Here is a 13,170-nt window from a genome sequence, read left to right as displayed (position 1 = left end):
AAAACTAGTTAAAGTAGTATTCTTTAAATTATCTATTTTATCTTGTCTTTTAATTTCAATCATGCCTTTGTATCAAAATGGTCGCTATGCATTATAATGAAAAATTATTTTAGTAAGTTAGAGCTTCTAAAATATTGTTATAATATAGTTTTAATATTAATTTAATTTTGATTAAACATTTATAAAGTTTTTTTGATCATAAATTAAAGCTCTTATAGTGTATTTAAATAAAAATAAAAAAAATCTGATTTAAATCAAAAAAATCCGATTTAAATCAAAATAATCCGATTTTTTTGATTTTTTTTAAAAAAATAAAAAAAATCACGAACCCTGACACAAACGTATCATAACTGTGCTCAAAAATTTTAATATTTGTTTTAAAAGTTCTCGAAATATGGTGAAATATGTAAAAAGTAAAATTTACATTGAGGTTTCCAAACTTTGGACCGTTCTCCAGACCTAACTATATAGACAATATTTCCCAAATTGAGGTTACCCCCCATAAATAGGGGTTAAAAATCCGAATCCGTCGGGAAAAAAAAGCATATTTATTCAGAAAAAGTACGCTTTTGTGGTTGATTTCATAACTTTAAACATCGTTTGCTCTAATTAATTAGCATATTTGATATTATCCTTTCAAATCCTTAGGAATGAGTCCTAGAACGTGAAGATGCGATCAATCGATCAAAAGTTATTCAGCATGGTCCGTTAGTTATTTTTAACACTGTACACCAGTGTTTCCCAAACTTATGACTTTTGTGTACCCTTTCTAAATTTTTCGTAATGCTGTGTACCACTAATAAAAAAATGAGTGTATTTTTTACTATAAAAAATTGCACAAAAGTTAAAAATCACAACTGGCTGTTGACACCACTAATTATTAACTGCAAACTCCGCAAAAAATAGCAAATAGAAAAATACGTAATCGTAAATTTTCATGGCTAGCTTTGTTTTTAAATAAGTTTGTTTGAAATTTTCGTTTATTGCAAGATATTTCGCATAAGGACGCGTACCCTCGCTAAACTGTTCCCGTACCCCTGGGGGTACGCGTACCACACTTTGGGAAACACTGCTGTACACAATTGTTTCATAATCTGTTTAAAAAAATTATTATGCATGCATGAGTCATTTCATATGTAATTTGAAAAATAATTACTCTCACAAATCTGTTTAGCTAAAAAAAAATTAGAAATAAATTATTTCGTACAAAGTTTTGTAAAAATAATTAGTATTGTAATTTTTGTAGTTCGATTTTTAAAATATTTTTCAGATATTAACCACGTAGCTCATATAGATATAAATTGCATAATGTTATAGTTTTTGTTTTATTGTTTATTTCCAGCAACAGTAAATAATAAAACTATAATTTACCAAAATAAATAAATAAAAGTTGAAGTGCTTATTGAGAAATTACAAAAATATCAGTTTCTGTATCTATTAATGATGCCCTTTCTCTCCCGATCAAACTCAGCCATCGAAGTGGTGGAAACGGAGAGGGGAAATTCTAAATACTAGGAGGCTCCGCCTCCTGCTCGCTAACGCTCGCCAACCCCCGAGAATTGCTACNAGAAATTACAAAAATATCAGTTTCTGTATCTATTAATGATGCCCTTTCTCTCCCGATCAAACTCAGCCGTCGAAGTGGTGGAAACGGAGAGGGGAAATTCTAAATATGCTTTAAATCATTTTTATTTAATTTTCACTAATAAAATGATGCCGGATATTCTCTCTATTTGGCACTATCATCCGAGAGCCAGTCACTATTTGAGGTATAAAGGGTGCCGTTATTTAGATTCTTTTTTAAATTTTATGACAAAATTATGCCAATACGATTCTGTAATCAACAGTTTTTGATAGGTAGTTAAATAGAAAAAGTTTCCAGTTTTTAGAGTTTTTATAAGTATCTTGGTTTTGATGCAATTAACGCTAAAAAAAAATTTCAGAGTCATCCAAATCAATTTTCACCAGTTTAAACTATAATAAAATTAAATTTAAAAAAATGCAAAAATTGAGAAACGTGTAGTATTAAATTGTTTTCTGAAAACCACAGAAAGAATCCTTTTATAGCTTTAAAGGTTCGAGGAAAAATTCATAGAAGTTCTAAAAATTATCAAGCGCTGTTTNTCGTGTCGCGCGTTTTTAACTAATTAAAAAGGACCAATACTTTCACCTCCAATCACGAATAAACATCCAACACATAAATCCTCCCAACTTCCCCGATTGGCTACTTTAAGCCTCACATTAGCAACTTCTTCACAAAATATAATTTAAAAGAGAAAAAAACATATTTTTCTTTTAAAAAAATTACAAAAAAAAAGTAAAACATTATTGAAAAATTTAGATAGTATCTTCCCGCTTTAAAAAATAATCAGAGAAGAATAAATAAATGAAATAAAATTTAAAAAAAAAAAGCGTAATACAACCAGCCCATAAGTCCCCCTTACTCTTCTCCTTACCTCAATGATCTAATCTGAATTATTACAGATAAAAAAAGAATATTCATTGAAACAGCGAGAAGCATTCATGCTGCCCAGAAAGCGAGAGGGGAAATATCCCTACAGATTTTCCCTATGGAGGTACTTTTTTTACCGGGACCTTTTCTTCCGTCTACCGTTTCTTCTAATCTAATAAAGCAACCCTTTTTATTTTTTACCTTTTTTTGAAAGGTATTGTGCCGTCAAATAAAACAATATTCTCATAATAAGTTTGTGAAGTACAAAAAAATATCAAGAAAACTGAAATCAAATATTTAACATATAATCCATGATGGTGAGGTTGGAGACCCCAAAAGAGTGAAACTTACTCTTATTTTTAGTTCCTTCTCCTTTTCTGTGAGTCTATCCGACATTAGTTCATTTAGTTCTTCCAAGTCCTTTTGATATGCAATAATTTCCACCAGTTCCTCATGTTTCTTTGTTAAATCTTTTAACGCTGCAAAATATCGAAAGTATTATGAGCTATTTACTCCTAAATAAAGTATATTCTGTAATCATCAACCTTAACTTATATAGGTTAGGTTCAAAATACATGTAAAGGTAAAGTTGAATAAAACGTAAATTGAGAGATGCAAATAAATATTTGAGGTCGGAATAAAACAAAAACGCCACTATATCACGTTAAACACTAGCAAATCACTATTTCGGATGATGTGATTGAAAACATTGAAACTTGTTTGATTTCCGGTGGAAGCTGAGAGGAAAATATTGGTGATTATCAAAATTGCTTTTCAGTTTCATCTGACAATCAAAATGGTTTCGATTTATTTAATACCGTCTACCTCAACAGGTTTTAAGGTTTTTTTTTTTCTTTTAAATTTTTTCTGCTAACCTTAGAATATATATTTTAAGCTTCATTTCTGACATAAACTTCAAAAATATATATAAACCCTCTGACGCAGAATTTATATTAAACGCATTTTCATACTTTTTTTAGTTATTTTCCATTAATAAAGAGCAAAATAAGTGTAAAAATAATATTTTTCTCATTTTAATAATTTATGGTTATAAAATACAGCATAAAACACCGTTTTCTTTTTCTGCGTTTAAGGTAAAATCTTCCAAACACGCACTTAATTGCAGTTATTTAGATCTAAGAGAAACAGTTATTCCTCATTGAATTTTTTTTAATTTATAAAATTAGTTATGAATGATTTTTTGATTATGAAAGANGGTTATAAAATACAGCATAAAACACTGTTGTCTTTTTCTGCGTTTAAGGTAAAATCTTCCAAACACGCACTTAATTGCAGTTATTTAGATCTAAGAGAAACAGTTATTCCTCATTGAAATTTTTTTAATTTATAAAATTAGTTATGAATGAATTTTTGATTATGAGAGAAAAAACAATATTTCAAACTACTTTTTTCTTAAAATTTATATATTTTAGCATAAATATAATTCCGATAATTTAATAATTTTTTTAGAAAATATTAGACAGTTTCTTATATCTAAAAAGCACCAAAATTTAGTTTGTAATTAGAGCGTCATAAAAAATATATATTAGAAACACTGGTGTCCCATGTACGTCAAAAGATTATGTAGGCTAATCACCGAATATATCTTTTAAATATATATTACCAGTTGCAAAATCTGCTTATTGCACTTTTGGAGAAACAAAATATGATATACAATTTATGATAGTATTAAGTTTTTTAACAATTACAATTAGTATATGTACTTTGCTTTTTCTTTTAAATTTTTATAAGCTAATAATGCTTTAATTATTTTAATCACTAATTAAAACGCTTTATAATACGGAATCATTTTACCCTTAAAACAATTGGCAGCAAGTTTTGCATCTAGACTGCTAGCTTATTGGCTTTCAAAAATATAAAGTAAAGAACTTATTGTGACAAATGGAACATAGTTTTAGTGCGAAGGTTTTCACTTTAAAAATGGTCATGTTTGTGAGCCTGCGATTTCTGTAATTTCTAAATTATTTTCAGAAATATTTCAACAACTGCCGTAAAAGCATTTAAGCAGTTTATGGTTACATGCATTCAGCTTTAAGGCAGCCATATTAATAAGATTATGATAAGCTATAAATTGCAAATAAATGAGTAATGATCTATGTTTGATCCTTAATTTGATGCTTAAAAAAATAAATAAAGTTGTTATTTTTCTAAATAAATTTATTTATGAAATATTATGAAACTGAATGACCTTAAAATACATCGTCCCCATACACTCATTTAGAGAAGAAGGAAATTAAAAATTAGGATAAAATTCGAAGTATTACCTGAGTCGGTTTCCTCTTGTAGTCGATTTACATCTTCAAGAGAGTCCTGAAAAAGAATTATCTTATTATTTTGTTGATTTTTCGGAAAACTAATGTAATTTTAACGTTTGTTAATATGTTTTATGAGATAACACCACTGTTCGCAAGGTGAATGTTACACAACATTAAATGGTCTAAATTCCTCGAAAAAAATTGTACTGAATATGGGATTAAATGACATGGTATAAAGGTAAGTAGAATATTCTGCAAAATTTTTTTGAAAATCATTTTTAAGGAAAACGTAAGTAGTTATAAATAGCAAAAATTTTTAGACGTCCTTGAATGGAAGCGTTTTGTGGCAGTGTAGCTGAAATAAATAGCATATGACTTTATAATAGAAATAGCTTTTACTATCTTTTATTACCTATGAAATTTAATGTCTTCGACACAACTGAAACATAGAGCTTGGGCTAGTGCCTCGTGTTTTTCTTTTGATCTTTATAAGAGCAAATTTATCTACACTCCTCAAAAGTGAAATTGTAACACCAAGAAATAATGCACGTAGCGACACTACGTGCATTATTTCTTGGAGTTGCAATTTCACTTTTGAGGAGTGTACATATATCTAATAAAATTCAGAGAGGAAAATAATCACAATTATTGCAACAGCTCTATCATGCTTGCTTTATTGATAAATTTTTGTAATTGTTGCTTAATTTTTTTCTTGGAAACTTTAACTTATAAAGATATGGTACCAAGTAACCACTCTTCATCATTCATTAAATAAACTATTTAATTAACTGTCTCCTCCTTCAAAACGTTCAGAGATCAAAATCTATTATATTTCTATTTCTATGCAGTCTGTTATTTCTATATCGTATTTCTATACCGTGTACAAAAGCACAAAACAGATATTTTTTTTATCATAGAATTTTTCTTGTCTTGAGTTTTTGAAGCATCTGTACCATTATTAACAATGTTTCTTACAATACACACATCTGTCAAAAAATTCATTATTCTTTCGTATCTCCTTTTATTTTTTTATTCGGAAAACTATTTCGCTAATAAAAGAATAGACATAAAGTATATTGTCCTTTATAATGAATAATTGTTTCTAACCATAAGAAAATTAATTCCAATCATTATCATCAACTGCCCGGAGTGGGCCTTGGCTTTTTTCAGAACATTTTCCTGTGTAATTCTCCTTGAATTCCATCCATTTTTTAGACTAAGTTATTAATTGTATTTAAAAAATTGCAAGCTGATACTTTTCTTTTTTATAGATATTTCATTAAATGAAAAACCGCAAACTAACTTTTTAAATATGATGGAACAGACAGAAAGAATTTGCGGCAATAACTAACTGAGGTAAAAAAAACGGAGGAAATTATTTGAGAAGTTATTTAAAATTGCAAAGGTAGATAGACTCATACAGGTTTTTGAAAAAATTACTTAATTTGCAAGAACAATAAATAAAAATCATTCTGCATCGTTTTTTTATGTTCTGTAATTCCACAGATGTAACGCATTAACGAATAGGAACTATTACAGGAGATGCTCTAAGTCTCTATAAGACGCCTAGAGATATTGTATCGATGCTGCACGATACACTTCTTCTAACATCTGAAAGTACTTTTAATAAAAATATATTGTATAGATAGTTAAAAAGAGATGGCGAGATATTTTCAATTACCTTTACGTTTTCAATTTTCTCATCTGTTTCTAACACCTACAAGAAAGATAAAGAAAAAAAAAGCATAAAAATTAAACATATTCCTAAGAATGAAAAAGTGGGAATGTCTCTTGAGAAACATGTTTTTTATAAGTTTCGGAATTAAGAAACTAATAAATTTATAAATTCAATTAATTTCATAATATTGTGGCAATTATCAGTATTTCACCACTGTTTCAGGACCTTGTATAAGATACGGTACAAAGACTTGCATATTACAGTTTTCAGATTAATATTTGAAAGTGAAAAAACAAACGTGTAATTAAGCTATGCTTGTAATTAAGCCGTGCTTGGCCATCAATTTTGAATCGAACAAAATAGAAATTATATTCCTCAATAGCTAGTTAACGCATCACCCTTAATTAAAAGATGCCCCACGAAAAACTGTTAACTTTCTAAAGAAAACTAATTAAAAGGTGGACGAAGAAAATTAAAGTTTCATTCAACAATCAAACTGGTTTCGCATTCTTCTATAAATACCCTTCTAGAGCCTTTTCCTCCCACAAAACTACCTGTTAATGCTAAGATTCTATTAAACCTTCTACAAACTTGCTCTAAGAAAGAATCCAATCAGATGCTTTTTCAGGTAAGCAGTTGACACAACCAGTTCACTTTCCTATCAAAGCAGAGTAATAATTTATATGCGTGTAACTTTTATGTAGTCAAAAAAGAAATGAAGGCAAAAGGTACTCGGAAAATTTTTAATTTGAGGAAAGTTTATATTTCAATTTAGCGTAAATGTAATAGACGAGACTGCTAACTACATTTGCTATATTTTTAACAGATAAAATAATCTTCAAAAATATAAAAGAGTTACGACGTTCATCGTTAGAATTCTAACGATGAACGTCGTAACTCTTTTGAAACGTATCTTTATTTGAAACTTCAGTTTCAAAAATTTGCTTTTTAAAATTATTTATTATAATTAATGCGTTTAGGATTTTAAGATGAGAATAAAATTACAAAAAAATGCTCTTTTAGAAAAAAATAAGAGTTTCTCTTGTAACAGTTTATTAAAAAATTTTCTGTTACAATAAAATGCATGTTTCATTTTTAAATAATTTTTTAAATGAATGATTGATTTACATAAGAGAAAATATCATTTTATCATGTAAAATTAATTATAAGTTATATTTTAACTTTTTCTCATAATGTGTTAAACATCACTAAAAAATGCCTAGGAATGCATTAACTATGCCGAAATATCACAGTCAATAACGATACATACTGCAACCCTGCAACTTCTGCCGGTAGCTCATGGTAGGGCCCCTGCCTCCAAGAAACGTGGCATACAAATTACAACAAAACGTTTCCTATTCATAGCTAGTTTTAGTAGTTATCTCCCACTGACTAAGTGGGGAAGAATTTCTGCAAAAATGCGCCGTAACCAGAGGAAAATTTTTTCACCTGACTGATTTCACGATTGCCGTATGTATAGGAAAATTTTTAAGTCATCAATTGTTATCAGACGCATCTATACAAGTTCTATTGACATCATAATGATTGTGAACCATACATTTACTTTGGTCACGGTGTGGTCCTTCTTCAGGTGTTTGGAATAACTATTGTTAAGAATTTTAAAAATGACAGAAACCAAAATATATAATAAATAAGAGGACCACCGGAGACATATTCTGATCGATAACACAACAAAAAGCAGGAAATGGCACTTTGCCTGCTGTGGAAGAGGCAGGAAAGATTTCGTCGGAACTTGAAAGAAAAATTTGTCTCTGAGAACTTGAATCAACAGGCGGGAACGACACCTTTCTAAAATAGTTCAGTAATTTATCATGTTTGAAAAGTAGAAATTGTTTCATTGTGACTAAACTTCTTTGTGTGATTTCACTTTGAAGTGTGATTGTACTTTGTGTGATTTCACTGTGACTAAACAAGCATTCAAACCCTTCCAATAGATGCTCACTCCTCTTTCCACAAATATTTAAAAAAATGTTCAGCTTTCAACAGTATTTTTCTTCTTCTTTTTTTTTTGGAATAAATTAATGATATAAATGCTACTTTTTTCAAAGAAAAAAAAATTGTTTCACGGTTTCAAAAGTTCGGTTCAATATAATTACCAATGAAGAAATTTTCGTATGCTTCGATCTTTTTGTGCAAGTTAGATTTAGAGTTTGGAACATTTAATTAGATTTTCCCTTTAACACTATGAAACTGCATATTACTCATAGTAAATAAAAAAGAACAATATTCTCTTTTTATAATATAATTATAATTTTTTGCTTTTTTAATATTAACATAATTTAAAATCTTAGAAGACAACTATTGAAAGGAGCAACATAAATTATTTTAGACTTTAAAATTTTTAGAAGAATAAAGTTAAAATTGTGATATTTATAGGTTTTTAATTATGTTACTAAATTTTTAAAACAAACGTATAAAATATTAAAAATAGTTCGAAATATCAAACTATAGAATCTTTTAATACTATAAGGTAATTTTTAGCTCACAATACCAAATATTTTATCGATCAGATTCGTAATAATTAGCGATTTTACTTTAAATTATTTAGTTAAAATGTAATAATTTTATTTCTCGAGCAATGTCTTATCCGTTAGTATTCGGTATTCTCATTCGATTCGGTGATTTATTTATTTGTTTTACCAGACACAGAAGGGTAAATTATGCAATGTGAAATTTCCCCTAAAATAAATTTTAACTTTTTCCCTGATTTTTAAACGACTGTTACAAAATTAAAGAACTGAGTGCAAATATTTCCCAGAGGAGAGTAAATATTTATAGAACTTCTAGAAAATTCAGCTTATCTAAATATATAATTTGTACATCTTTTTTTTCTTCTTCTAATTAATGCGTAGAATTTTCAGGCTGGTTTCGATTGTATATGGTCATCTGAATTTGTAATATGAAAGCGGTACCTTTTTAATTAATAAACTTTAATTTTTTAAACTTTGAAGTCCTACATTTGAGATTACACATTTGAGTCCTACATTTGAGCAAACGATTACTTTTCTTCTTCCTCCTTACACTCAGATTCAGAATCCGCGTAGATTTCAACATTGAAATCATACATTGACTTATCGATTTCTTCTTGAGTGAGTGGTCTAACTCTACGTGGCATTTTGAAATGCGAAAAATTCTTTCAATGAAATAATTCAATACCAAACGGAAGCAACAAATTAAAAAATAAAAAGCATATAAAATTTTTTATCGAAAAAAATGAACTAGGATTCGTTAAATATCGCCGCTGAAAAGATCTCGAATGAAATGTAATTAGTACTACAAAGAAAAAGAAAGACATTCTCATTCTTTAAAACTCGCCAACTAATAATGAAAGAGAAAAATCTTTCAGCCAATTTGAATCGAAAGCGACCAGCGTTAAGTCTTTTTTTTAACAATGGGCCAAAATTACAGGGGGTTCTTGAAGTCAAACAGTCAAAAGGAAAAAAAAAATGAGAAATGAAAAGAAATGGCTTACAGTCTGATCAAGTCTGCTGTTCATTGCATTGCAATTCTCCTCGCATTTACCAATCCTATCAATAAGCTCTTGATTGTCTTCAGCCTGTAATTTTGTTACGGAGTCTTCCAGGATTGTCACTCTCAGTGATAAATCATCCAGCATATCGGCATACTGCAAACATTTTAAACTAAATGTCACGAAATACAGGATATGTTTTTGCATTTTATCATAATTATTTTTTCAATTTCAAAAAAAAAAGGGGGGGGGGCAAGAAAACTATAATTATATAGGATAATTACACAATTAACAATAAACAACCAAATCTTTAACAGTATTTTTTAACGATCCTCTTAATGCATATATTAAGAATCCTGAAGTGTTTTCAGTTTGGAATGAGGTCAAAAATGTATTCCTATTCTGGACTATAAATTAATAATTAAGAGAGGAAAAAACGCTAACTTAGTCTCATTAATCATTACTGAGGTAACCGGGACTGAAAACATCAAAACTTGTTTGATTGCCTGGAGAAACAGCGTTAGGTTTAAATGTAATTATTAGAAAGAACTTGCACTGATGTTTTATTTTATTTTATTTTATAACCATCGTTGAATAGCCGACCCAAATTTGAGTTTACGGCTACCAACGATCATCTCCGTAGCCTTGTAATTTTGAATCTAAGCTAAGAAGACAAGGGAACTCCTGGGTCAGTAGTCCCAGAGGAATTGATTTGTTATGGGAACTTGGAGGATTTTGAGATCCCGACAGATTTAACATGCACCAGTCACCATTTAATACATTGAGGTTTGATTGGAAGTTGATAGTGATTTGATGTTTTCAGTAAAGTCATCTTTAGGAGTGTTTTGTTAGAGTATGAGAGCGTTTTGATCCCCCCCCCCCCGCTGAAATATCTATTTGCTTCTCTAATGTGGAATAGTTCATTTTATTAAAAGATTCTAATAATAAATATTAAGAGTGGTCATTTTAAATTTTATTGTATAACCGTCATTGAAAAGTCATTGGGTTTACGACTTCTGATGTTCAACTCCATAGACTTGCAGTTTTGAACCCAACGCAGAAGACAAAGGAACTCCTGGATCAAATATTGAGAGGAATTTGCCTTCGTGTAGGACTTTTTGATGGAACTAACCCGCATTTGCATTACATTAGGAGGAAAACCGTGGCAAACTCCCATGGTTAGCCTGACGACAAGGGGATCCTAACCCCTGATCCGTCTACCACCGAATATATTTTGCATTGCAATTTGTATGCAGAATTCGTATCGACCTGCCATCCCTAGGATTCGATCCCGGTTCACCTCATTGGAAGGCGAACGCTTTATCCCTTGAGCCATCACGGCTCATGGGTGGTTATTATGGAATACTCTACATGTATGGCCAGCAATCAACCGATTATCTGTAAAACAAGTTAGTGAAGCAACCATGTATAAACTAATTCAGGAGGTAAATTTGAGAAATGCTGAAAACATTACTTTCAATGGTATATGTATTTCATAGTGTTAAATTAATTCTTCATTTTCATGATTGATGTTTTAAAAAGTATTTTTTAATTGAAAAAAAAACCCCTATTATCTGTAAAAGTATAATTCAAAAGAAAGAAAACAGTGGGATACTAGGCCCAAGTTCAAGAAGAAGTCAAGAAGAAGAAGGAGAAGAAGACCACCGATATCCACACATGAGACCTATGATGTTAGTGCCAGCTGATCGCTTATAAGCAAAATGGCATGTTAAAATTGAGCCATGTATAACCTACATAAGTTAGGATGTTATTTAACTCAAAATTAATTAAATACAGCGCCGTATTGCACATCGAATTTGTTAAGAATATAATTCTTTATCCTCTACTTCTTTTAATTAACATAGATTTCTTATTTTTTTAATGTATTTTATTCACATGTATATTATGTATTTTATTATTATGCAAATCTTTTTCACGTTACTTGAAGGTGTACTTGCTAGTTTTGTTTTTCACATTTATCTACAAACTGGAGCTAAATGTTACAAGTCCTCCAGCGGTTTATCTCTGAGTTGAAGAAATTTGGCGGTAAAGTTTAAATACTAAAAATTACTTCACTCCCCCTCCCCCCCACGAATATCTATGGAAGAAGGACAATAATAAAAGAGAAAAAGTTTACTCGCCATTCCCTGAAGACGAGTGAATGTGATTTATTCTAGACGTATTGATGAATAGCAAAGTGGGAATATTTTATGCTGATAGATTCGTTTTATTTATTTAGTGCTATACATACAAGTTCAGATTTTTGTGCTAATGATCATTACAAAGTATGACCATACACATTCGTTTGTTATAAAAGAATAATGTGTAGAACATATATATCTTACACTGCTACCAAGGCCGGATTTACGTATAAGCTAAACAAGCTGTAGCCTGGGGCCCCGAGATGACAAGGGCCCCCAGATCCTACTTTCCCCCCTCTTTTTTTAAAGTTTTATTCGGAGCTGGGGCCCTCAGAAGAAAATGCATTTTTTTTTCTTTTTTACATTGTCGGACATAATAAATATAAATAAATGACTGAATAAAACAAAAAACTTCGTTGTCACTAGTAGGGTACATATCATCTTTCAAGCAATTTGAGTATTTATAAATTATTTATAAACTCAGTGGCACGACAGCCCAAGAGGGCCAAGGCCTACTGTGCCCATCTCAGTTTTCTTGACCTTGGATTCTGGGGTGCAGGAGCAGATGTTCCGGTCAGGTGGTCAACCGAAAGCGAAACCCCAGTGTTTAGTTCCCAAGCATGCTTGGTACTTATTTATCGACCCACTGAAGGGATGAAAGGCTGAGTCAACCTTGCCCGGCCCGAGGATTGAACCAGGGACCTGTGGCACGACAGCGCGAATAATATAATTATAAATAAACAATTATAAATAATTATATAATTATTTATAATAATTATATTATTATAAATAAACAATTTTTTAGTTTAAAAGGTAAAAAAGTTTTTTTTGCCCCATCATTCGATCATCAGACTACTTAATATCTGTTTCTAAGGATCAGAATTCCCTTTTATTTTACTTTAAAATTGTACAAATGATATATTTAATGCTTTCATGTGATATGCAGCAGTTTTAAACAGCACTTTAAAATATCTAAAAAAGGACAGAAATTGTCAGTTAAAAAAAAATTAACTAATACTTTTGAATAAGAATTTAAATAACTACACACGTTTGTTTTGCTATCTCATTCTATATAGCATTATTTAGAGTAGACAGTTGCGTGTGGGTGTGATGATGACGTAATAAAAGAGGCA

At 30.0% G+C, this 13,170-nt stretch overlaps 1 protein-coding gene across 2 annotated transcripts in view; it reads right to left on the bottom strand.

Moving 5' to 3' along the window:
• The window catches only part of LOC107456630 (uncharacterized), a 31,491-nt gene that overhangs the window by 10,553 nt on the left and 7,768 nt on the right, over positions 1 to 13,170 (bottom strand). Inside the window, exons 3-6 of one of the 2 annotated variants that reach the window (XM_043044853.2) lie at positions 9,900 to 10,052; positions 6,410 to 6,445; positions 4,738 to 4,783; positions 2,804 to 2,931 (exon numbers count right to left, since the gene is read on the bottom strand). In XM_043044853.2, coding sequence (XP_042900787.2) covers positions 2,804 to 2,931; positions 4,738 to 4,783; positions 6,410 to 6,445; positions 9,900 to 10,052 — 363 coding nt within the window. The remainder of the gene's footprint in view (positions 1 to 2,803; positions 2,932 to 4,737; positions 4,784 to 6,409; positions 6,446 to 9,899; positions 10,053 to 13,170) is intronic. The other variant, XM_071181632.1, reaches the window with a different exon arrangement.

Source organism: Parasteatoda tepidariorum, chromosome 1, assembly GCF_043381705.1.
Source record: "Parasteatoda tepidariorum isolate YZ-2023 chromosome 1, CAS_Ptep_4.0, whole genome shotgun sequence".
Lineage (NCBI taxonomy): Eukaryota > Metazoa > Arthropoda > Arachnida > Araneae > Theridiidae > Parasteatoda > Parasteatoda tepidariorum.
The sequence above is the reverse complement of the archived record's forward strand: the minus strand, read 5'-3'. Positions and strand labels throughout refer to the sequence as shown.